The sequence below is a fragment of the Crotalus tigris genome, unplaced genomic scaffold (genome assembly GCF_016545835.1).
Source record: "Crotalus tigris isolate CLP2741 ecotype Arizona unplaced genomic scaffold, ASM1654583v1 scf7180000020070.306587, whole genome shotgun sequence".
Classification (NCBI taxonomy): Eukaryota; Metazoa; Chordata; class Lepidosauria; order Squamata; family Viperidae; genus Crotalus; species Crotalus tigris.
Window position 1 is genome coordinate 18,680 of NW_024097844.1, and position 26,729 is coordinate 45,408.

Genomic DNA, 26,729 nt, shown 5'->3' on the forward strand with positions numbered 1-26,729 from the left:
CTGCCCGGGACCAGACAGGCTGTCGCCAGCGCCGTGCGCATGCGCGGGTGCTGGCGCGGGAAAAGTAACCCATTTACCCGGGAGTTGCCTATATAAGAGGCTGCGAGGCGTTTGGGCGAGGCTGAAGCCATCTTCCTGTAAGCTGAACGCTGAATAAAAGAAACTGAGAACTCCAGCTGCTTCTCGTGTCTATTTTCCCGCCACGGACTCAACAGTGCTCTTTAAATGTATTGGACTGCAATTCCTATCATAACAACAAGGCACAAAATTGATAGTACTATGAAAGGAAGGCTGCTCTAGAACGTCAAGAAATCTTCAATCTAGGATGCCACAATGATTTTATTATTTGTTAGAATCATAGGGCTGGAAGAGACCTTGGATGTTTTCTAGTCTAACCCCTGCCATGTCAGGAGGTTTATATCATCCAGGCCAAATGGTTGTTTAATCTTTTCTTGAAAACCTCCAGCAATGGTATACCTAATAATTCTGGGATAAAGTTGTTCCATTTGTTAATTGTCCTCACTGCTGTCAGGAGATTTCTCCTTAGTTCCAGGCTGGATCTCCATTTCACAAGCTTCTATCCATTGCTTCTTGTCCTGACTTCAGATGCAGCCTTCTTTGCATAGTACTATCCAGTTTGTGCCTTGTTGGGTAACGATGGGAATTTATTTAAACAACACAACATTTGGGAACTCTGCAATTCTACTTTACTATAAGTAATATATTCTAAATACATTAATATTGAAAGACTCTTAATGCTTCAGTGAGTCAATGGTATCAAGTGTTCTTACATAATAAAGTTTAGCATTATGTGAATACCTTTTTGAGAATGACTATGTTCAGTTTGGTCTAATGGTTAAGACATTGGCCTAGAAACCAGCAAACTGTGAGTTCTAGACCTATCTTAGGCATGAAAGCTGAGTGGGTGACTATGGCCAGCCATTCACTTTCAGCCCAACCCATCTGAAATGTTATTGTTGTGGAGAAAAAAGGAGGAAGAACAATGATGTATGTTTGCCACCTTGAATTATTTATAAAAATAATAAAAGTGGATTAAAGAAATAAATAAGCCAATGCACACTGTGTGATAGACTGGTTTTCCAAGATTCTTCAAAGAATAACACAGTAATTTTGTCCATCTTCAACATTTCAGAAGTGTGATTATGTGCCATCAAGTTCTTGCTGGTTTTTAGTAACCACATAAATATTCTTCATCATTCAGAAATGCAAATAATATATATTTATAATAATATTTAATCAGCATTTTCAGAACACAGTCATTCTGCAATCAGTCTTTGTATGAAGGCTTAACTTTCTGAGTGATAAGGCTTAACTTTTGTTCCAAAATTTTTTTAAAAAGTCTTTTTACTGTACAATTAATAGACTTTTAAATATATTCAAGAACATCAGGAACTATAAGAGAACCACAAGAGAACATTTTTCATTGATAGGCCTCCTGCCAACATTAAGAGAAGACTTTGGAGAATTAGAAAAAAAAAACATTGTCCTTTACCAATTATCTGTTTACATCTGTTTATGATACTCAAATCTATTTCCCAAACATATTAAAAGTTAGAACTGAAAAATAGACTACAAACCTGACTGATTTTGATGAACCAAAGCCACATTGATAAAATGGTTTCCAGCTTCACATACCTGCAAAATATTTCAAATTTATTTCAATTTTATTTGTACATTTGGACACTATAATTTTGTAACCTGTTAATATATTATCAGGTGAGTCTTGAACTTTTAGGTTAGCAAAAAGCAGAAGAACCCTATTTATATTCTCATACTGTTCAAGAACATGAATATCAGGAATATCAAGAAAAACAAATATGCTACTTACAAAATGTAAAAATTTTTCAAGAGTAACAACATGAACTGTGTCCTCTAGGCTTTCTTCACCAGTGATTTATGGAGTACTCACTGCCATTTTTATGAAATGTTACACAGCTAATATATAACTATTAATGGCTAGTGTGCCTGGCTCCAGAGTTAGCTAGCATTTAACATTAAATAGGTTGAGGGTTCCCAGCTTAAATGAACAAAAAGCCCAACCAAAAAGTGTTAGATTATAAATTACAACACTCATAAGGCTATATATTCCCCTCTTTTAAAAAGTGGGGTGGAGAGAAGGTAAGATGGACTAAACATGAGAAAAGAAGCTAATGTTCCAAATGGAAGACAGTGACATCTTGACCTTTGATAAAATCCTATTAAGGATGATGGCACAGTGATTTCTCATTTGGAACCATCCCTGACTTATGCAGTTGGTTCTCATGTTGTGATTTATAAGGATAAATGCATGTAATTAGTTAAGCATTTTTTGCTGTGTACTGCATAGCCTGCAATCAGTTTTGACTTAGCAAATTAAAACGTTTTAACCTTAAGAAGTTGTAGTTTATGAAGAAAATCTTTGTATGTACTTTAAAATGCTTACATGATCAACTACTATAGTTTTGATATCAACATTAGAATGGCAGCTTTTAAGTTTCAATTCAGAAACAAATTCAGATAATACAAAACATAGGGCCTTCAAAGGAACATTTAAAAAAATCCTCCACAAGTGTCATTTCTCTAAAGACATTTATATATACTAGATATTTTACATACTCATATTTATTCTTCAGCCGCTTTCCTATACATACCAGAAATCCAAAGGTAGCCAAAGAAACTTGCTTGTTTCCAAATGCTAGAACATACAATAAAATCACATATCAGGCTTAGATGGTTGTAGATACTAGAGAAATATTCTAATATCCACAATCATATATAATTGATATATAATTCATAGGATTTTTTTCTGTTTGGAAACCTAATTCTTTGATATCACTGTGATTTGTCCATCGATCTGTACTCAAAAACAAATGCTTAATTCACAATATTTAACTCAATATATTTCTACATATTTAACCCAACAAAAAGAAACAAAAATACTGATTTATCTTACATACGTAATTATTATTTTGCTACAGATTTCCTGCAGTTTATTGGATTACTCCATTTCAGACATATTCTGGAATAAACCAATTAAGATATTGAATATCTGATGGGAAGCCCCCACCCCAAGATGGGCTCCAGACTGGATCAATTCAATGAGATCAGCTATGTTTCTCCTGTACAAATGCATCTGTAATTATGTTACAATATTTATGGCTTCTATATCAAAACATTATGCATTAGCATGAGCCTCACATCCCAGGAAAAATTCCATCGCTTTTCCACATCAGGAATATGAGATGGAGAGAAAACATGGGATGGAATTCCTCTTCTAGCAAATGTTTACAAAAATAAGTATTTTCACTATACAAGTTATTTTTAAAAAATACCAATGCAAAAGTAAATCATTTCTGGTCATGAGAATATGTGAAAAGAATGCTGTCTAGATCTGTTACTTAAGCACATCCCTCTCTTCTACTTACATGGAGGAGTATACTGGGGGTGGTTGATGTAGTAAGCAAACCAAGAAGTAAATCCCCAGTAAAAAACACAGCCCTATAATGGAAAACACAAATAAATATAATACAGATGTTGATATAGATTAGGATATTCACATACATACTATTTTGATACCATTTTATTATTACTATTTTTTACAAAAAAGCATAAATACCTTGCATGACTCTAAAATAAGTACTAGGCTGAAGTTGTTCTATAGAGAGTTTCCCTGTATGATGAACCATGCTCTTTCTTTTAAGTATCACATCAGAAAGAACATCACAGGAACATAATAAACAGATCGCGATCTTCCCTTACATTTTTTTTATCCAAAGGACTGTTGCATCTTTATGAGCAAACACTAACAACTACAGAAGAGCTCCAATTTCTGTTCAAAAGTATATATCCTAAATTAAACTTAGTGGGAGTTTCTTATTTGGTAAGATTGCTATTAAGTGAAGAACTCGGAGATATATAATCTCTTTGAGGCAAGCAAATGATGTAGATATTATGATATCTCATATTCCTGCAAAGGAGACATTACACTTAATATACTTATTGCCTCCTGCACTAAATGCAGTGCAAACCTATAGTATGTCATCCAAAACAGCAGCAGCAATTGAATCTTTTTATTTTTCCAGATAGAACAGTATATTCCAGCAGCACTGAAGTCATATTCAGCTAAGGCTCATGTACAATTACTCTTTAATGCTCAGCTGGGACCTTACTTCTCTTTTATTCCTCTGGAAAGAATGTAGTCCAGACTCCTTAGAGCCATATTTCAGATAGCCCATTGCATCTCAAATTCAGTATGTCAATATGATATAGTTGAGGCAAACAAATTGCCCTCCCCCCCCCTTATTGGAGTTGCACAGCTGCAATTGTAATTGATTGAGTCAGTTTATTAGATGTAAGTCAGAAAAATATCAGGAAGACTGCTCTTGCAAATTCCCCCCCCCTTCTCTGTCTTTATATTGTTTCCAAGTCTGAGATAAAGGTCACTATAATATAGTGAAGTGAAATACAATGGATCGGAAGAACATTTGGGGAGAGTAATAAACAATGCATAGGAGTAGAATTAAACTATTTTTAGGGAACATTAAGGATAGTCTCTGGACTTTTCCTGGATAGGTATTTTAGCCATCCAGTTCATTTGGCCTATATTCTTATATCTTACATCATTAGGCTCTTACCACTTCATCACTCACTCTCCTCTAGTAGGATAAAAGTGCTCATATTGAGGTGATGATAAGGAAAAATAATATTTTATATTTATCAAAACTAATTGCCTTCAACACCTTCTTTGGGGAAGTAGAAATTATATATACATCCTGCCGGGAATTATTTGATAGCAAAATGCTTTTAGAAAGTTTTTTTTACAATTAATAATAATGATATTTAGCAAATGAGAAGAACTATGATTTTTCATTAGTTACAACATATAGCTATTACTGAGCACCATAGGTTACTCACAGAAAAAAAATTGCTCTTAGCATTTGCCCAGTGGTTCTCCCTCCTCAGCCTTCTAACTTTCCCAAAGTTTTAAAGGACATTCTAAAACTGAAATACAAATATTATATATCTGATGGCATCAGCTTAATCAAGTACAATATTTAGAAGACTAATCAGTTATACTAATGATTTTTTTATTATTCTTTCATACTTCATGTCAATAGTATACTATGAAACACTTGTACTAACTCATAAAGGATACTCTTCTTATATAATGGGAATCAAATAATTAGCAAATTCTGTATATTGTTAACAGAATAACAGAGTTGGAAGGGACCTTGGAGGTCTTCTAGTCCAACCCCCTGCTATGCCATTTCAGACAAATGGCTTTTCAGTGCTTTTTTTCTAAAAAAAAAAAAAAAAAAGGTGCCGGAACTCACACATGTCATACAACCCACCTTGCCTACCCTACAAGGTTCCATCCAAAAAAGGTGCTGGAACTTCGTTCTGGGCGTTCTATGAGAAAAAAAGCCCTGGGCTTTTCAATCTTTTCTTAGAAACCTCCAGTAATAGAGCATCCCCCAACTTCTGAAGGCAAGCCATTTCACTGATTAATTGTTCTGTCAGGAAATTTTTCTTTGTTTCTAGATTGGTTCTTTCCTTGATTAGTTTCCATCCATTGTTTCTTGTTCTGCCTTCAGGTGCTTTGGAGAATAGGTTGACACCCTCCTCTTTGTATCAGCTCCTCAAATATTGGAACACTACCATCATATCACCCCTTATCCTTCTTTTGATTGGACAAGATATATCTAATTCTTGTAACCTTTCTTCATATGGTTTAGTCTCCAGTCCTGTAATCATCTTTGATGCTCTTCTCTGCATTCTATCTAGAGCCTCAATGTCTTTTTTATATTGTGATGATCAAAACTAGATGCAATATTCCAAATATGGTCTCACCAAGGGCATTATAAAATGGTAATAACACTTCACATGATCTTGATTCTGTTAATGCAGCCTAAAACTGCACTGGCTTTTTTAGTGACTACACCACACTACTGGTTCATAATTAAGTGGTTGTTCACTAGGACATCTAGATCCCTTCCATTGTTACTGTTATTGAGCAAGGTACCACCTATTTTATACGTGTGCATTTGGTTTTTCTTGCCTAAGCATAAAATCCTACTTTTTTCACCACTGAATTTCATTTTATTAGATAAGGCCCAGTGTTCAAGTCTGTTGAGATGCTTCTGGATCTTGAGCCTATCTTCTGGAGCGTTGGCTATCCCCATCAGCTTAGTGTCAAGTGAAAATTGGATGAATTCTCCTTCTATCCCCTCATCTAAATTGTTTATGAAGATATTAAAGAATACTCGGCCTAAGCCAAACTGCATACTTCCCTTCACATAGATGCAGTTCCATTAAGGAACACACATTGAGTAATGTCACTTAGCAAGTTACTAATCCATCTGGTGGTGATGCTGTCTAACCCACATTTTTCTATCTTATCAAGGTTGTGGTCTACTTCATCAAAAGCCTTACTGAAATCTAAGTAAATTACAATAAGTCCACAGAATTTTGCTGGTCCACTAATTTAGTCACTTTGTCAAAGAAGGCAATAAAATTTGTCTGGCATGATCTGTTTTTGACAAACCCATATTGGCTTTTAGTTATTTAGTTGTTTGCCTCTAGGTGTTTGCAGATACTTGATTATCTTTTCCAGGATCTTCCCTGGTACTGATGTCAGGTTGATTGGTCTGTAATTTCCTGGATGCATTTTCCCCCCTTTTTTGAAGATGGGAATCACATTAGCTCTTTTCCAATCATCTCGTAGTTCCCCGGTGCTCCAGGGTCTTTGGAAGATACGGCACAATGGTTATGAGATTACTGTAATTACTGACAATTACATCTGCCAGCTTCCTCAGAACTCTGGGATATAATCCATCTGATCCTGGTGATTTGAACTTATCTATGGTGTTCTCTTACCATTCTCTTGCCTATTTTAATTTGTATTGCTAACCTGTTTTTTACAATTCTGTTTTTGGTAGGTTGGGCTATTTTTATTTTTTGCATGAAGACAAATGCAAAGAAAGAGTTAAGCAGCTCTGCTTTCTCCTTGCTGCTCATCATTTCTTTGCCATCTTCTCCTATTATTGGACCAATTGTTACCTTGATTTTTTTCTTGTTTTTTACATGTTGAAAGAATTTTTTTATTATTTTTTACATGTAGAAAGAAACTTTTTTTTTTACAATTGTTGCAAGTCTTAGTTAATTCTGAGCCTTAGCTTTCCTGACTTCATCTTTGCAGAGTCAGTGTGCTGTCCCACTCACATGCACACAACCCCACAGGTCTTTATTAAGGCTTCCAAGTCTGAATTAATATTCTCCCATAATTCCTTGTGCTAACCAGCTTACCTCCAATGAGTTCAACAGGTTACTCAAAAGAAACCAGCACTAGTCCACAAGGAAAAGGCAAATCCATTACACCAGGCAAAAGCATCCAAGGTACAGGCAAGTCCCTAAGCAAAGGCAAATCCCCAAGGCAAAGGCAAATGCACAGAGCAAAAGCAAGGCCACAAGGCAAAGGCAGATCCACAGTTGAAGAGGCATGATCCAAAGTTCAAAGTAAGAACACACAGCAAGGAAATGGATATATTTTTCCCGGCATCGTTTCACTTCCCTTGCTGAACTAAATAATTGCTTCCTAGTGCAGCCCATCAAGAGGAGCAAGTCTGCCTTCTCAGAAGTAGCCTGGTTGACCTTCTTTGTGCCTGCCTCCTCTCAGTCCTATGTGCTCTCAGAGAAGGGGGCAGTTTTTCTTCATCTACATTGACCAGCTGCAGCTGTGTGCCCTCTCCATCCAAAGCCTTTGGGCTTCCCAGCTGAAGCTGTGCCTCTTCTCTCTAGCTCAGCCAGCTGCTTGTCTGGTTGCTTCTCTGTATTTGGCCCTTCCACTCTGGTTCATAGCCCTCAGCTTCCTCCCTTCCTGATGTGCCCAGAACCGGCTCATCCTCCTCCAAACTAGCAGCTGGAGAAGCATCTGGGGAGTCATCACAGGGTATATGCTGGTATTTTACCTTAATTATGTGTCTCTCTTTCCATTTTTTATATCTGTCTTTTTTTGTCTTTCAGTTTAGCCGAGAGTTCTTTATGCAACCATGCTGGTTCCTTCTTGGAGCTCTTATTTTTCTTTTTCAATTGCATTTCCAAAGATGCTTTTTCATGAGGCAACTGGTCTTTGTTGTTTTTCTTTGAAGACATTTCGCTTCTCATCCAAGAAGCTTCTTCAGCTTGGGATAACTATGACCTGGATGACTGAGAATCTCCATAGACATTTCAATTGCATTGTAGTAGAATGGCCTTTTATAATCTCATTTTTCAGAATTTTCCAAGCTTTAGGTTTTTTTTCCCCTTTAGGATTTTCATCCATGGAATCCTTCACAAGCTCTCTCTAACTTTGTTGGAATCAGCTATCTTGATGTATAAGACAATATTTTAATTTTGTTCTATTGCTTGTGTCTGCATTATATTGAATTCGAATATGTTATGGTCACTCTCCCCCAAAGTTCTCACAATTTCACCCCCCTCTATCCCTTCATCTCTGTTAGTAAGAATTAAATCCACTATAGCTAGATTATATCAGCTAGATTCACCAGGAATCTGTTTGATTTCTCACTTGATGCACTTGTCTCCCAGTTGATGTCAGGTAGTTAAAGTCTCCTATTACTACTGTAATGTGTTTGCTGTAGACATCTTAACTGATTAGGAAAATTCATCTATTTCTGCTTGTTAGGTGGCCTAAAGAATATCATTCTTTTTCCCTTTTATATTAACTCATATGCATTCAAAGAAGCTTTCATCCTTGGTTTTATGCATTTCTGTAGAGGTGTAGTGATTTCTTACATATAATACAACTCCACCTCCTCTTTTGTTAGGTCTGTTTCTTTTGAACAGTTTATATCACAGAGGTCAAACTCGTCATGTCATGTGACATGTTGCGATGTATCACAATTCTTTTTGAATTGCTGGCAATGGGTGGGTAAGGCTTTGGTATGATGAAATTGGCCTGTGGGCCAGAAGTTTGACACCCCTGGTTTGTATCTTTGTAACAGTACATTCCAATTATGGGTTTCATCCCACCAAGTTTCAGTAAAAACATCTATATCATCTGTGCCCTCATGTATTAGTACTTCAGGTTCACCCTATTTGTTCCTCATACTTTGAATATTGGTATATAAACATCTGACCCCAGTTTTGCTTTCTACATCTCCTGTTTTATATCTGAGTTTTCTTCTTTCTCACCACTCCCTATCTCCTTGTTTGATTGGTTGTTTGGGATTTACACTTGGGATTAGGTCCTAAAGACCCCCCAAAATTGATCATCCTTGCCCTCCAGTTTTAATTTAAAGCTCTTTGAATAAGCTAAGCCAGTCATTTTCTGTTATGTATTGGGGTTAATTACTTAGAAACTGTTGGAAATGGTCAAATGGCTGCACCTGTTTAAGTTCCAGACTGTCTACATGTTAATTAGCTTGTCTTTAAGTGGGAAAAAACTGCTTCAATTCTATTGGCTGCCGTCTAGTGGTGAGCAGTATAAATACTGGTTAAGCAGCAGTTAGGGTTGCTTCTGTTTTTAACTGAATAAAGAGTTGTTGTTTGCACCATTTGCCTTGTCAATGCCTCACCGAACTAGAAATGTAACAGTGGCGATGAAGGTGGGATGTGCTGCAAAGAGGGAAAGAGCCAGAAGTCACTAGGGGTAGACCAGGTCTCAGTGCCCTGATAGGAACTACGTTCCTACCTCTGCCTACCAGCAAGCAAGGCTGGAGGCCAATGTCCTGAGGGACCCATTGCCAGGACAACAATAGAAGCCTTAGCAGCACAAGGCATTGTGAAGTCAGAGACAACTCACCATGGCCAAGCTTGGAAAATTGTCAGGTGGAGCTCTTACATTTCGTGCGTTGAAAACTACCTGAGAGCTAACCAAGTTAGCAAAGATGGCTTAAAGGCCGCAACACTGCTGTGCATGTGTGGCCAGGTGATGTTTGATATCACCGAAAACCTGGTCACACCAGCCACACTTGAATCAGCCACCTATGCTGAGCTCAAGAAAATGTTAAAGGATCATTTTGAACCGAAGCTCTCAGTCATTGTCTGGAGACACGCCTTCGAACAAATGGAGCAACAACCATGCAAGTCTGCCGCCAAGTTCATAGTTGTCTTATGACAGGTGTCCAGCTCTGCAATTTCCAAGACTCGAAGAGAGACTGAGAGACCATTTAGTTTGCGGGTTGAGGAACAGGGATCTTCAGCAGAAGTTGTTTGCGAAAGAGACTTTGTCATTCCAAGATGCCCTAAAGCAGTGGTTCTCAACCTGTGGGTCGGGACCCCATTTGGGGTCGAACAACCATTTCATGGGGGTCACCAAACAATGCAGTCTGCCATTTTTCCCCCTTTTCCTTAGCTGTGGTACTCCCTTTTATTCTATTGGCTTTTGAAAGTCAATAGAATAGACTCTCTTGAATAGAGTCTAATTCTATTGGCTTTCAAAAGCCAATAGGAATTGTCCAGGCTGTCTCTACCCTGCTGAGCCCGCCAAAAGTCCCATTCTGCAAAGGGTGCTGCAAGTTGTCTGCAGCGAAGGTGAGCTGTCTGGAAGTTTCCACCCCTCCCTGCTGAGCAACTACTAAAAATGTAAGTAAAAGAGGGCCAGGGGTGGGAGGTGGGAGGCTGGCGGGCACAGGGAGAGTTGCTGGCACACGTGGGGCCCGGCGGGTGCCTTACCTCCCTTGGTCTGGGCCAGCTGGTGGCCCAGCTGGTGGTCGGCCTGCGCCATCTCTGCCGCTTGCCAGCTACGCCTCGGCTGGTGCAGGGGGCGGCACCACACATGCGTGGCGCTCCCGGGCAGGGAAAGTCCTTGACTTACGACCGGTTGGGTAGTCCTCAACTTACGACCGGTTGGGGTTGCGGCATTAAAAAGGTTGAGAGCCACTGCCCTAAAGGAAATCATGGCCAAAGAAGCTGCCAGGGGAGCCATAAAAGCCTTACGGCCATCCAAGAACACTCCCAGCTCAGAAACTGTCCATGAGGATGCGGAAAGAGGCGAGGTCAGTGACATAGACCACAAAATCGATCTGCTGCAGAAACTACCAGCAAGAGTTCAACAGCCACTTGACAAGGAAGTCCCCTTCACTCAATGTATGGGCTTTGGAGGCCGACATAAATGCTCAGAGTACAGGTTCCACACAGCAACGCCCCGGGCATGTGGCAAACAAGGTCACATTGCTGCCATCTGTAAAGGTCGCCAGAGGGACATTCCACAAGAAGAATTTCCCAGGAAAGGTACTGAGACCCCAGGGCAACACAGAGTGGGTTTTTGTGCCAGCAGAAGGAATGTGTTTAAAACAAGTGCCCATTGCCCCATGAAGGAAAAGCTGAGACTCAAGCCAAGCTTCATAGAGTCCCATGCAACATGGAACTAGACATGGGATCAGCCCTGTCTATAATTTCCCAAGGAACATTTAACCACATTTGTAGTTGCAGCGGCAAACGAGTCAAACTCAAGCTGTCAAATCTCCTGTTAACTGATTTCCAAAACTCCCGCATAGCGATTAAAGGAGAAGCCACACTCAAAGTGCAGTTCAAAGAGTTTGAGGGTCTCCTGGACATCGTAGTTGTTGATGGCAACTGCACAAGCCTCATCAGGCTAGACTGATTTGATGCATTGGGCATCCATGTGACTGGCATACACAGAACGCAAGCAGCGGACCTGTTGTTAGTTTGCCAAGAGTTTGCTGATGTGTTCAGCCATGACTTAGGGAAGTACAAGGGTCCTCCAATTACCCTCCACCTCAATCCTACTGTAAGCCCAGTAAGGATCAAGCCTCGCAGAGTGCCTTTTGCCAAACCCAAAATCGATGCAGAGCTGGACAAGCTGGTGCAACAAGGTGTGTTGCAGCCAGTAGTGGGTGGGAAACCCCCATAGTTATGCCACTTAAGGCCAACAGGGAGGTGCGCATATGCATGGATTATAAGTGCACTATCAATAGAGCCCTTCAACAACATTCATATCCGGTGCCTGTAGTCAGCCACATTTTGGCGTCACTACAGGGAGGTTGCATATTTGCCAAATTGGATTTGGCTCAAGCCTACCAGCAACTGCCTGTGGACAATGCCACGGCAGAAGCTCAAACTATAGTTACTCAAAAGGGAGCTTTCAGGGTGAAGCGCCTACAATTCGGGGTCAGTGTTGCCCCAGGACTTTTCCAGGGCGTGATGGAGCGCACGCTCAAAGATAATCCAGGTGTGTGTCCATATTTCGATGATGTCCTCATACCTGGGGAGTCAGTAGAGAAATTGGCAGAATGGCTCAGGGCTGTCCTTCAGCGTTTTGACGAAGCGGGCCTGAAACTGAAAAAGGAGAAATGTAAAATTGGGATAGCTTCAACCGAATTCCTCGGTTTCCGCATAGATGCCAAAGGCATTCACCCTGTTGAATCCAAGCTCAAAGCAATTCAGCAGGCCCCAAGTCCAAAATCAAAGGGGGAGCTTCAAGCATTTTTAGGACTGCTCAATTTTTATCATGCCTTTCTACCACACAAGGCCTCAGTGGCAGAGCTGTTACACCGGCTCTTGGACAAGAAGGCACAGTGGCAGTGGACGAACGTCCACGAGAGAGTTTTTCAGCAGTCAAATCACTGTTGTCTTCAAACTCAGTATTGACACATTTTAACAAAAAGCTTCCTGTCTGCATTGCTTGTGATGCATTCCTGTATGGGGTAGGGGCTGTGCTGAATCATTTAATGGCTGACGGAAGACAAGTTCCAATAGCCTATTATTCAAGGACTCTGTCCTCGATGGAACGTAACTATGCCCAAATAGATAAAGAGGCACTGGCCATTGTGGCCAGTATTAAGAAATTTCATGACTATTTGTGTGGTTGGCCATTCATGGTATTTACGGACCACAAGCCACTGCTGGGTCTGTTTACAACGGACAAACAAACACCTCAGATTCTCTCCCCAAGGATGCTAAGGTGGTCCATTTTTCTCTATGTTTATAGTTACTGTTTAATTCACAAACTGGGCAGGGAAATGGGCCATGTGGATGGCCTTAGTAGGTTGCCCCTGCCGCAATCAGAGCCAGACCCTACTCCAGATGCTCGCATCCTGGCTATCCAGGATTTGCCAAGTCTCCCCTTAATGCAAGGGACGTGGCTACTGAAACAGCTTTGGACAAGACACTGAGCCGCATATTGAATTGGGTGCTCACAGGATGGCCGGACATGAGTTCAAGGCCTACTTTTCAGAGCTTCTCTAGGAGGAAGGACGAGCTATCAACTCACAAAGGTTGCATTTTGTGTGGAAGTCAGGACATAGTCCTGCACTCCTTAAGGCCCAGGGTACTAGAGTCTCTGCACGAGGGACATCTGGGAATAGTCTGGATGAAGGCACTCGCGAGAAGCTACCCTGGTAGCCAGGGTTAGATAAAGGTATTGAGGCCCAAGTACACAGCTGCTATATTTGTCAGCAATCCTGGCCAGATATGCTGCAAGCCACCGTCCATCAATGGGAAACAACACAAGCCCTGTGGTCAAGAATACACATCGATTTCGTGGGACCTTTTCAGGGACAGCTGTTCCTCATTGTCGTAGACAGTCACTCTAAGTGGTTAGAGGTAACACCTGTCCCAACTATGACTACTGCCAGGACCATCCAGGAACTGCACAGGATCTTTACCACACATAGATTACCCGACGTGATACTCTCAGACAATGGGGCTCAATTTACTGCTACAGAATTCCAGTCCCTTTTGAGGGCTAATATAATCAGGCACACCACTTTGGTCCCTTTTCACCTGGCCTCAAACATCCAAGCAGAACACATGGTCCGAATGACCAAAGAGTCCTTAAAAAGGATCGTAACTGGCAACTGGCAGCATAGGTTAGTCGATTTTTTACTCAGCCAACACACAACTCCCTGCACTTCCACGGGCAGAAACCCAGCAGAATTAAGATGGGGCCATTGCTTAATTACTAAGCTGGACTGTCTGCATCCAGACTGAGTTGCATCAGAATCAGCACAGCCAATGCCACTGCAGAGATTGCAATTTGGCGACCCAGTTTGGGCTTGGAACTATGGGCAAGGGGCACTGTGGGTGGTAGCTGTGTTGGTAAGGTGTCAGGGCCACTCTCTCATGAAGTGGTCCTGGAAGATGGTCGCATGCTACGAAGGCACATTGACAAACTGCGCAGGAGGCTAGCGAACCAGCCGCTGGCTCATGACTCTCGCAAAAGTCAAATTCAGGGGGAGCACAACAGCAGCCATGCATAAGAGTCATCGAGTGAAGGCAAGACTCCCAGGAGAGCACTAGCAGATGGCGAGTTGGCCCCAAACACAGAGACTGTACCCACTGAGCAATTCTGGCAGACGGCTCCAATTTCCTGCCCGGTGGAAACCATTCCACCAATGGACACTGGCTCGGATCTACCCAGAGACTCAGGTCTACCCGTAGCAAATGGGTCTCAAAGCCCTGGTCTACCCAGCCTGGCAGGCGAGCTAATAGATTGGGGGCCTACAGTGAGGCCAAGGCGCTTGGAATGGTCAAGAAGGCCACCAAAATATTTATAGGACTATGTTCAATATTTGTCATTATGAACTATCTAGGGGGAAGGGATGTTATGTATTGAGGTTAATTACTTGGAAACTGTTGGAAACGGTCAAACAGCTGTACCTGTTTAAGCTCCAGACTGACTGTCTACATGTTAATTAGCTTGTCTTTAAGCGGGAAAAACTGCTTCAATTCTATTGACTGCCACCTAGTGGTGAGCTGTATAAATACTGGTTAAGCAGCAGTTAGGGGTTTTCTGTTGTTAACTGAATAAAGAGTTGTTGTTTGTACCATTCGCCTCGTCAATGCCTCACCTAACTAGAAATATAACATTTTCCAAATATATTCTTCCTGGTTATTGTGAGGTACAGTCCATTTCCTACCAGAAGCCATTCATATAAGTAATATATAGACCATGGCCTAGGAATCCAAATTTCTCTTGATGGCACCAACCCTTAAGCTGGTGGGTTATTTCTAAAATCCTTTGTTTTCTTGTTGGATGTTGACCTTCCATTGGTAATACATATGAAAACATGACTTGTGCTCCTCTTTGGCTTTTATGCTGAGCTGTTCATAGTTTCCTGGTATTGTTTTCAGGTTCATTGTTGTATCCCTAGTCTCCACATGAAAGGGATAGTAATCCCTTTGGGCTTCATTATCATAGTAAGGCCCTCAATCACATATTTGATTTTTGCACCTGGGAGACAAGGTACTTCCCTAGATGGTTACCTGACTTACAAATGCTGATTCTGTTCCTCTGAGAAGTGAATCTTCTATCACATGCCTTCCCCCCCCCCTTGGGCTAGTTTTCTTGCAGATATGGGAACACTTAATGATGTCCCTTCTCCAAGTTTCTGTATACTTTCTTCAAGGAGGTGGGGAGGATATGAAATCAATTGCTCAGCTCCAGCAGGGCTTCACTGTACTGGGCTGCACTAGACAGCAGAAACATTTGTTCTTGGTTTTTGTTCTCTTCTATGAGTGATGTGTTGCCATCGATCTATCTCTAAAAGTTCATATAATAGGTTCATTTCTTTTAATAATTGTTACTATGTTTGGATAAAGTCTTCTTCCTTTGGTTGGAGTTTCCTGTTTTGTAGACTGAGTCCCAGAGTGGCTGGAGTTGCCTCTAGATGCTTTAATTTTTCTTTAAGTATTTCATTTAGTTTACATTTGGTACAAGTGTAATTTGGGTATTCTATAGACAGGAATACCTACATGGAACATATTTTGCAAATCACAACAGCATCAGTCTCTTTTTCCATGACTATTTTTTTTTCATGACTAGTTCACTTAAAAATTAAACATTTCAAACATTTTCAAAACTTTAAAATAATTTTTCAAAAATGTTAAAAATTCTAAAAATTTATCTAAAAATTAAACATTTCAAACATTTTCAGCTTCCAAAAATTGAAAAAAATAAAAAAAATTAATAATTCCCAAATTACAGTTCTTAAATGTTAGTGTTTTGATTCCTCTTGTGGCTAGCTTCAAATGCATATGAGGTTGCCCTCTAGATATAGCTTGTAATCCAAAGATGTATAAAAGAATAACAGTTAAATAAAAGATTGAAAGAAAAAAAATCTCAACTGAAAATAAAAAATGAAATATAGCCTGTAATTAGTATTAAACTTTATAAAAAAAATAATAGTTTATAACAATACAGAAGAGATTCTTTTCTTTAAAAATTTTGTAGTTTTTATGGTTTGTATTCCAAAAGGAAATAGAGCAATGATTGCAGAGAAATAGAAACTGAGTATCTTATTGCGTTAAGTTTTCTTAAGCATTTGTCCTTATTGCCTGAAGCTGTCATATTATTTGCTTTTCAGTAATCTTCATGGATTGTTCAGGTCAGAATTATTAAAAACAAAGAAAGGTTTTTGAATGCTAAGATAAAGAAAATCTTGATATGTATATTTTATATGCTTTTGTATGTATATACACATGTCTGGCTGTCTACCTATCTGTCTGCCTGTCCATCCATCCATCCATCCATCCATCCATCCATCCATCATTTTATATATATAAAACACACATAAATACACTGCCTGCAATTAAGTTCTCAGGGTAATTTGCTGACTTCTACCTATCATTTTCTCTTAGCCTAAACTAAGTTGGAGGGTTGTTGTGATAGAATCTAATGCACCACATGAAAATCTTGGAAAGCAGGACAGAAATGCAACAAACAGGCTGATAATACCTTTTTAATGCTTATTAATTTCTATAAAATATTTTGTGAATGTTAATCACCTTGATCATATTTTTCAGTGGTGTATGTCCTTCTGAAATCTTGTGCACAAAGAGAGTTTCCAGAAGAAGCCTGATATAATGTAAACAGTGACAGATGCAGGCCAAACTGCAGAAATAATAAAGAGTAAGAAATAAACATTTTAAAAAATCTGATGCTATTGTATGCTCAAATCTAATCTATTGTAGCAAAGAATCTAAACAACGTGCTCTGTTTATGATCAGTTTGCTAAGTAGCCTATAGGAAATCACTCTTTGAAAAATGGAGATTATTATAATGCTGAGGTTTTTTCATTAAAAAGGTCATGCAGTTGAAGTATTTTGAATATATTAAGACATAATTTTGAAGTACTGTTATTAAATGGAGAAACTTTAGCCAACTTAAAAATTCAACTTATCCAATTAATCAACTGAATTCAACTTACCCGTCTTATTTAACTTGATTATAACTACTAAAAGTTGCTGAAAGTATTTTATTTCATCTAGTTTTTTTTTATTGAAAATTTTTTAAAAGTTTTACAAATAAACAACCAACAACCCTCACCCAATCCCTCCCAAACCCACCCCTCCCTCCCCCCTCCCCAAACTTCCCAGAACTGAATATAGGCTTATTTAAAATTTTAAAAAACCTAAACAAATTTTTACAACTTATAAAATAGTTAATAATAAAATATAGATAACATAAGCATTAAAAAAAGTACTTAAAAAAAGAGGAAAGAGAGAGAGAAAGAAAAAGAAAAAGAAAGAAAAATAAAAAAATAAAAGAAAAAAAGAAAGAAAACAAAAGACGGGAAAAAAAGAGAAAACAATCTATACAAACTATGAAAAAGCTAAATGATATTTTTCCATATCCAAATTATATTGTATAAAATTTATCCATTTTTCCCATACAACAAAAAATTTCTCTTGAGATTGCTCCTTTAAGAAAGCCGAAATCTTTGCCATTTCCGCCAAGTAAGAAACTTTATAAAACCACTCTTGTAAAGTAGGCAAAGATTCCTTCTTCCGATATTGTCCTACTAACAGCCTTGCGGCTGTAATCAAATTTAACATCAATATAACTTCCTTAGCATCACAATCAATAACAATACCTAATAAAAATAATTGCGGGGTAAATTTAACCCTCCTTCTAAAGATTCTTTGAATATTCCACCATATCTTAATCCAAAAAGCTTTTATATTTTTACACGACCACCAAATATGATAATAAGTAGCGTCCAAACAACCACATCTCCAACATTTAGGCTGTAGATCAGGGTACATAATAGACATTTTTTGTGGATCAAGGTGCCATCTATAAAACATTTTGTAAAAATTCTCTCTTAAATTCTGCGCCTGTGTAAATTTAACATTCCTCACCCAGATAAGTTCCCAAGTATCCAATGGGATTGGTTCACCAATATTTTGTGCCCATTTAATCATACAATCTTTGATTAATTCAGATTCTGAATCCATTTCAACTAAAACCCCATAAACCCTCTTAATATGAGTTGGTCTTTGATCCCTTACTTGTTTAAAAAGATTTTCATCTTCTCTAAGCCAACCCATATTACGATCCGTCTTCCATCTATCCACTATTTGTCTATATTGAAACCATGAGTAAGTAATGTTTTCATGTACTAAATCTTCCAAAGATTTTAACTGCCAATTTTGACCATCCCATCTAAGTAGTTGTATATAGGAAACCGTATCCATCTTAACTCCTCTCTTTATCCCCTCTATCGCATGCCAAGGTATAGCCCATAATGGTATTTTAAAATCGCTTTTATAATATTTCCTCCACACCCTAAGCAAAGAAATCCTTATAATATGGGATTTAAAAACCCAATCCACTTTTTTATTAAAAATTAAATAGGCATGCCATCCAAAAAGTAAATCCCAACCCTCCAAATGGAGTATTTCTACATTTGTTAAATTCATCCAATCGCTAATCAATGTTAAGACCACAGCGTCATAATATAGTTTCAGATTCGGTACCTTGAGTCCACCTCTCTCACGAAAATCTTGCATAATTTTAAGTTTTACCCTTGGTTTTTTCCCTGCCCAAATAAATTTGTTAATACCTTTCTGCCATTTATTTAAATTAAGTTCATTCTTTAAGATAGGTAACATTTGAAACAAAAAAAGAAATTTTGGTAGGACATTAATTTTAATAACTGCAATTCTACCCATAAGAGATAACTGTAAATTATCCCAATTCTTTAAATCCTTCTGTACCCCGATCCACAACTTTTCATAATTGTTTTTATACAATTTTACATTAGAAACAGATAATATGACCCCCAAATATTTTACCTTATCAACAACTTCAAAGTCTGTTAAGTTAACCAAGGTCTGTTTATCGCAATTAGTCATATTTTTGGGTAATATTTTAGTCTTATTATTATTAATTTTAAAACCCGAAACACACCCATATTGATGAATCAATTGTAATAATTTTACTACCGAATAAGTAGGTTGAGACAAAGTAACAACCAAGTCATCTGCAAAAGCTCTTAACTTATATTCTTTTTTATTAATCTCTATTCCTTTTATTTCTTGAGACTCCCGAATTTTAATCAACAAAATTTCCAATGTTAAAACAAATAATAACGGAGATAATGGACATCCCTGTCTTGTACCTTTTTCTATTGTGAAAACCTCTGACAAACCCCCATTAACAATAAGTTGAGCAGTCTGTTTTTGATATATATTAGATAAAGCTTGTAATATATTTTGTCCAAAATTCATCTCCTTGATTAAACATAACATAAACTGCCAATTCAATTGGTCAAAGGCTTTTTCAGCATCCAAAAATATCAGCCCTGCAAAGACTTGGTTGTTTTTATCTAAATATTCTAATAAGTTAATAATTTGTCTAACATTATTTTTCATATATCTTCCAGTTATAAAACCCGATTGGTCCTTATGTATAAGCTGCTGCAAGACCCCCATAAACCTATTAGCTATAATTTTTGCAAAAATTTTATAATCCACATTTAAAAGAGATATAGGCCTATAATTCTTGGGCAAAGTGAGATCTTGATCCTCTTTTGGAATCAAAGATATAAAAGCATTGCACCATGACGGAGGAATCTCTAAACCTTGTAATATATTATTAAAAAGCTCACATAAAGGTTGAATCATCTCTTCTACTAGAGTTTTATAATAAATAGCTGTCAAGCCAGCCGTACCCGGCGCTTTGCCTAATTTTAATTGCTTAATAGCTGTCACAATTTCCTCATTGGTAATTAAACCATTAATCTCTTTTTTCTGATCTTCTGTTAATTTAGGAAGATTAGCTTTACTTAGGTAATTATTTATATCTGTAATTTGTACATTAGTACTCTTATATAACTTTTGATAATAATCTAAAAAAGATTTCTTAATCAATTCTTTCTGATAAACCAATTTACCATTATAATTTATTTTATCTATAGTTCTCTGTCTCTGTTTCTTTCTTAACTGATAGGCCAGCCATCTCCCTGGTTTATTAGCATTACAAAATGTATTTTGTTTCATAAACATTAAATTAGTTGCAGCTTGGTCAGCCATCAACATATTAAATTGTGTTTTTAACAATTTTATAGCTCCTTTCACCTTTTCATCTAAAGGATTTAAAATCTCTTTTAATTTAATCTCATCTTCCAATTCTTTACGTTTCTGAGTCTGCTTTTGTCTATGAAAATTATTCATTTTTATCAAAATCCCACGCATAAAAGCTTTACTTGCATCCCATACCATTGACATTGATGTTCCCTTATACATATTTAAAACAAAATAATCCTTTAAGCATTCCTTTAATTTTTGAACATTTTTTTCTTGTTTAAATAAATTCTCATTCAACCTCCAGGATCTCCTCTCCTCTTTCTCAGCAACCAGTTCCATCCAAACTGGACTATGATCTGTCAATGACCTAGGAAAAATCTTTTACATTCTTCACCCTGTTATATAAATCTGTTGTAATCAGGAAGAAATCAATCCTTGAGAAAGATTGGTGTCTATCTGAGAAGAAAGTAAAGTCTCTTTCCTCTTGATTACGTTCACGCCAATAGTCTCTCAATTCCCAATCTTCTTTCAAATCAAAAAAAGCTTTAGGTAGTTTAGCCTGTTTGAAGAAGGTAGAAAAACCTTTTTTATCCTTTTGTGTATCTAAAACACCATTCCAGTCTCCCATTAATATCACTGACCTATAATCCAACAGAGTTATTTTCTGATGTAACAATCTGTAAAATTGTTCCTGTTGCTGGTTTGGTGCGTACAATCTCACTATAAGTATTTTCTTACCATATAAGCCAAGTTCAATCATAACATATCTTCCTTGAGGATCTGATTCTACCAGACAAGCTGGTAGGTTTTGCTTAACGTAGATTACCACACCCCCTTTTTTCCCAGGGGCAGGAGATACAAAATGAGATCCCAAGCGAGCATTAGCTAAATATTTTTGGTCTTTAAGTAAAATATGAGTTTCCTGCAAGCAAATAATGTCATTATTATGTTGCTTTAAATAATGAAAGATTTTCTTTCTCTTCTGGGGAAAATTAAGACCGTTAACATTCCAGGTCAGGAACTTTGCCATCTCCCTTAACCAGGAGCCTGGAGAAGATTCCCTCAAGATCTGCTACTGAGGAATGTGTTGCAGAGCTTTTGGGTCTTGCTCCTCCCACCGGCATCGAAACAATCTGATGAAAAGATTCTTTAGCTTCTTTCTTCTGTTGTTCTTTTTCCTTACGTTTATGTGCTGCACGAGTCATTCTCTGTTCTTTAACCTCTGCTTGACGCATCCATTCCACCTGCCCAGCAGCCATCAAACTTAGTCCTTCAGACTGCTGTTCCACCTCTTTGTCACTCAAGGCTCTCTGAGTCATAGATGAAGATGAGCCTGCTCCCAGGACCGTATTGTAAAATTCTTTAGCTTTAGCAACCGTGTTAAATCTATAACGTGTCCCCGCATGGCTCAAAGCAATACCCATCAGAATCTCCCATCTAAATGGCATCAATCTTGTTTTGAGTTCATTTGCTAAAAAAGCAAAATCTTTTCTGCTTCTTAAAATTTTGGATGGGATTTCCTTTAGGATAATGATATCTTGGGCAGCAATCTGGAATCTCTTGTTATAAAAAGCTTGTAAAATCTGATTGCACAGAGACTTCTTAGCAAAGTAAATCACAACATCTCTTGGCAAATTCTTCTGTTTCGCAATCCAGGAGTTAACTCTGTAAATTTTTTCCACTTCTCCACATAATTCCTCTTTATCTATATTCAAAACAACAGCTAAATCATTAATCACCATCTCCTCAAATCTTGATTCATATCTTCTTTAAGACCCCTGATTCTCAAGGCATATTCCATCTGTCTATACTGAAACATAAGAATATCATCTTGTGAAGTTTCCACCTGTTTTTTCCACATCTTGAAATTTATACTCAAGAAAATCTACTTTTTCTGCGACTTCTTCCACTCTGGAGTCCAGCTTCACGACCACTGAAGCCAATCCAGATAAAGCTGAGACTATATCTTGCCTCAAAATAGTATTATTCTGTTCAAAAAGCTCTTTCATTTCTTTCTTCATTTCCTCCTTACTTTCAGACTTGCTCTGTTCCAAAAGTTGCTTCACTTCCTCCCTAAATTGAGACACAGCATTTTCCATTATATCTTTAATGTCTTGTGCAGACAAGCCTGATGGGGGAGGAGAAGGTGGAGATGTAGCCTTAGGTTGCTGCACCGGTGGTGTTACTTTAAGTTGTTGTTGAACAGTTGCAATAACAGGAGAAGAAATCACCTTAGAAACTATAGAAGCTGGTTGTCTCTTTGAAGCCATTTTTTTTTAAAGTTAGTCCCTCTTTCTTTCTTCTTAAAAAAAAAGAAAATACTTAGATCTTTACAAATAAAAAAAGACCAGGAAAAGTGCAATAAAAATAAGAACTTCCAAAGCACTTTAAAAGGAAAAAGAAAAGAAACTTAAAAGAGAAAAAGAAAGCAATGCTAAGCATTTCATTCAGTCCGTCTTTTCTTTCCGGAGATAAGAAAAAAAACTTTCAAAGCGCCATTTTACTTTCACTCTCACTTTCCCCCGAAGAAAAAAAAAGCCAAAAAAAAAAAAAGAATCAGCATAAGCTAAAAAAAAATTAAGAAAAATGAATCTTTAACTCTAAATAAAATCCTTTAAACAGTTCTGTCCGCTTTAAAAATCACTCACCAGAAAGCTTTAAGTGTGGAGATGGTAGTGGCGTTTCGCTTTGCTTCCGAGGAAACAAAGACAGCTGAGAGGCGGAGAAGGCACGAACTCCGAGGGAGCACTCTTTCTACCCCCCCTAAAAAAAATCCAGGGAAGGTTAAAAGGTTCTACCTCTATTCATGCAGTCTCTACCCCTTCCCTTCGCCCAGGAAGGGGATTTCGAACCGCGGGCCAGCTGGTGTACGCTGTGCTCCACAGATCTGACACCGTCTCAGGAGGACGGCTACAAAGTAGCCGCCATCATCGTCGTCTAACCACCGGAAGTCCATTTCATCTAGTTTTTGTTATGTTCATTTGTATTTATAGACTGGGATAGAAATTGCATTGGAATTATTTGACCTATGTGGTTCTGCAACAGTTAAAATACACATGCATGATTTGAATTAACAAATAAGTCCATGCAGTGTTATCATTTAAAAGCGCAATATATTTCAGTTAATTGTTACCTAGTTTGTTATAATTATGACTTCAAAAATACAGGGCATTAGAATGGCTTTTTAAGAGAATAGAATATGGAAAAAGACAACCATATTAATCTTATCTTTCATCATATTCACAATGTGTACATACAAATACACTTCCCAAGGATATTATTTCAAAATTCAGATATATAACTATTTAGAATTTATTTTTATTAATTTGAGCTTAGATACTTCTTTGGTCAAGGTCACTCTAAGAATGTTCAAAAACAATAGTCACAGCTGCCCCCTTTCAAGATGGCTGCTGCACGGTAAGAGTTTCATTTTTTCTCTTACCAGTAATCTGCTGATTTAACTGCTAAAGATGCTTCTTTGGCAGTTCTGTCTCCTGGTTTTGAATGGGAGCACTTAGGAGTGGCCCAACGTGACTTTTTAACAATGGTGGGCTCAGTGAGGAAGTGTGTGTGGGGGTGTTCTTAAAAATTCCAATTCCCTCTGGAAGCGATTGAAAAGTCACTGGACATATCCACCTTCCTGTCAAGCAGGAAGATTGGAAACTTTAATTTAATTCTGTTTTACTATTATTGCTTTTCCTGTTATCACTAATGTAACATATAGAAAACAGGTCAACAAATTATTAATAGATTTAATAGTTTAAAATTTTGGGAGGGCCTGTTTCGTAAGAGTAGGAACTAATATTGCAGTAATATAATAATCAGTATTCAGCTAGAAGGGATAATATGTGTATAATGTGCTGTTGTGGTAGTGATGCACCTCTTTAATGTTTTGATTGCTTTGTGTTTTGTGTTTTCTTTTCTTTTATGCCTTTTGGGATTTTTATTTAGTGTTATATTTTGCATTTTAACTTTGTTCTGAATAAAATAATATGCATATACACATGTACATACATATACATATACACAATAGTCGCGACTGAAGCTATTAAAATAATAAAGGTTCATTCATTCAGAGTTCAATATAATCACTATGCAGCTGATACCCAGTTTATACCTCAGTTTGGGGGTATGCTTTTTCAATGAAATAACAGAATAACAGAGTTGGAAGGGATCTTGAAGGTCATCTAGTCCTACCCCTTGCTCAAGCAGGAGACCCAATACTTAAAAGCCTCCAGTGTTGGAGCATCCATAATTTCTGAAGGAAAGTTATTCTTCTGGTTGATTGTTCTTACTGTTGGGAAGTTTCTCTTTAGTTCTATGTTTTCTGTCTTTGATTAGTTTTTTCCATCCATTGCTTCTTGTCTTGTGTTCTGGTGCTTTGGAAAATAGGTTTTTGTGGCAGCCCCTCAAATATTAGAACACTGCTATCATGTCAGCCCTAGTTCTTCTTTTCACTAGACTAGACATACCCAATTCCTGCAAAACTTCTTCCTATGTTTTAGCTTTCAGCCCACCCAGACATGCTCTTTTCTACATTCTTTCTAGAGCCTCAACATCTGTTTTATATTTAGGGTGACCAAAATTGGATGCTGTATTCCAAATATGGTCTTACCAAGACATTATAAAGCAGTAACATTACTTCTCGTGATCTTGATTCTATCACTCTGTTAATACAAAAGCCTAGAATTGTGTTGGCTTTTTGATAGCTGTGGGACATTGCTGCCTCATATTTAAGTGAAAGTCTACAAGGACTCCAAGATTCCTCTTGCAGTTACTGCTGTTGAGCCAAGTTTCATCTAGTCTGTACCTGTACATTTGGGTTTTCTTGCCTAAGTGTAAAACTTTACTTTTTTCTACACTGAATTTCCCAGTGTTTAAGTCTATGAAGATCCATCTGGATTTTAAGCCTATGTTCTGGGGTATTTGCTATTCCTGCTAGTTTAGTGTCATCTGTAAATTTGATGAGTTTTCCTTTTATTCCCTCATCCAAATAGTTTATGAAGCCATTAAAGAGTACTGGACCTTCCTTCCATGTAGAAGTAGTTCCATTAAGGATTACATGTTGAATATGATTTATCAACCAGCTAACAATCCATCTGATGGTGATGTTATCTCACACTTTTCTACTTTACTAAGAAGTAAGTTGTGGTCTACTTTGTCAAATGCCTTACTGAAGTCTAGGTATACTATTTCCATAGCATTTTTCTTTAGTCACTGTCAAAGAATGAAATAAGATTGGTTTGGCATGATCTGTTTTTGACTATAACTTTGTTTGTTTCTAGACGCTTGTAAATCTGTTGTTTATCTTTCCAGTATCTTCCCAGGTATTGATGTCAGGCTGATTGGTCTGTAGTTTCCTGGTTTCCTTTTTTGAAAATGGGGACCACATCAGCTCTTTTCCAATCCTCTGGTAGTTCCCCAGTGCTCCAGGATTTTTGAAAAATATAGTTCAGTGGTTCTAAGATTACATCTGCCAGTTCCTTCAGAGCCTTGGGGTATAATTCATCTGGTCCTGGTAATTTGAACTCACTATTTTCTTGTCTATTTTAACTTGTGTTTCTAGACACTCTTTTAGTGTTATGTTTTTGTTTGGTTGAGCTAGATTTTCTTTTTGCGTGAAGACTGATGCAAATAATGAGTTAAGCAGCTCTGTTTTTTCTCTACTGCCTGTTACTTCTTTGCCATCATTTGCCATTAGTAGGCCAATTGTTTCCTTGACTTTTTTTTGTTTTTCTTACATGTTGAAAGAAACTTTTTTTTTATTGTTTTTGATATTAGTTGCAAGTCTTACTTCATTTTGAGCCTTAGCTTTCCTGACTTCATCTTTGCAAGTTCAGGCTATTTGTTGGTATTCTGCCTTAGTTATATGTCCCACTTTCCATTTTTTATATTTATCTTTTTTGTCTTTCAGTTTGTCAGAGAATTGTGTAACCATGATTGTTTCTCCTTGGATTTCTTATTTTTCCTTTCTAGTAGTATTCTGATGGACTGCGTATTTATAATCATATTCTTGTTCCAAGCTTCTTGGCTTGTTTCCCCCTTTAAGATTTAAAATATATAGATAAGAGAGGGAGGGAGGGAGGGAGGGAGGGAGGATGATAGAATTTCCTATAATGTACAAAATATTTTCTGAATAGAAATTTTTGCATATTTGTGGAAGATCAAATAACATTAGGCAAATTTCAAATGTAAGAGGAGAATATGAATAGAAAACTACTTTCAGGAGAAATAAAACGTGGAAAAGAAGGTGACAGTTACTGGTTGACAGCCAGTAACTGCCAATATTAATAAGGGTATTGGGTTTGTATTCATAGTTCACTACATAAAAGAAATTTTAGCTTTTTCCAAGAGGGACTGAAAATATATTCCAAAGAGTAACAAAATCTGTCAGCCAGTTGTTTCTTTCTGTTACTTTCTGTCTCTCTCTTTCTCTCTGTATGTGGGTATGTGTG

General features: G+C 37.7%; 1 protein-coding gene across 2 annotated transcripts in view; it reads right to left on the reverse strand.

Moving 5' to 3' along the window:
* Nucleotides 1–26,729, reverse strand: part of TECRL (trans-2,3-enoyl-CoA reductase like) — a 51,124-nt gene that overhangs the window by 8,412 nt on the left and 15,983 nt on the right. For both annotated transcript variants that reach the window (XM_039365401.1, XM_039365400.1), the window contains 4 exons: nt 16,750–16,855; nt 3,426–3,498; nt 2,652–2,695; nt 1,599–1,656 (listed from right to left, as the gene is read on the reverse strand). In XM_039365401.1, coding sequence (XP_039221335.1) covers nt 1,599–1,656; nt 2,652–2,695; nt 3,426–3,498; nt 16,750–16,855 — 281 coding nt within the window. The remainder of the gene's footprint in view (nt 1–1,598; nt 1,657–2,651; nt 2,696–3,425; nt 3,499–16,749; nt 16,856–26,729) is intronic.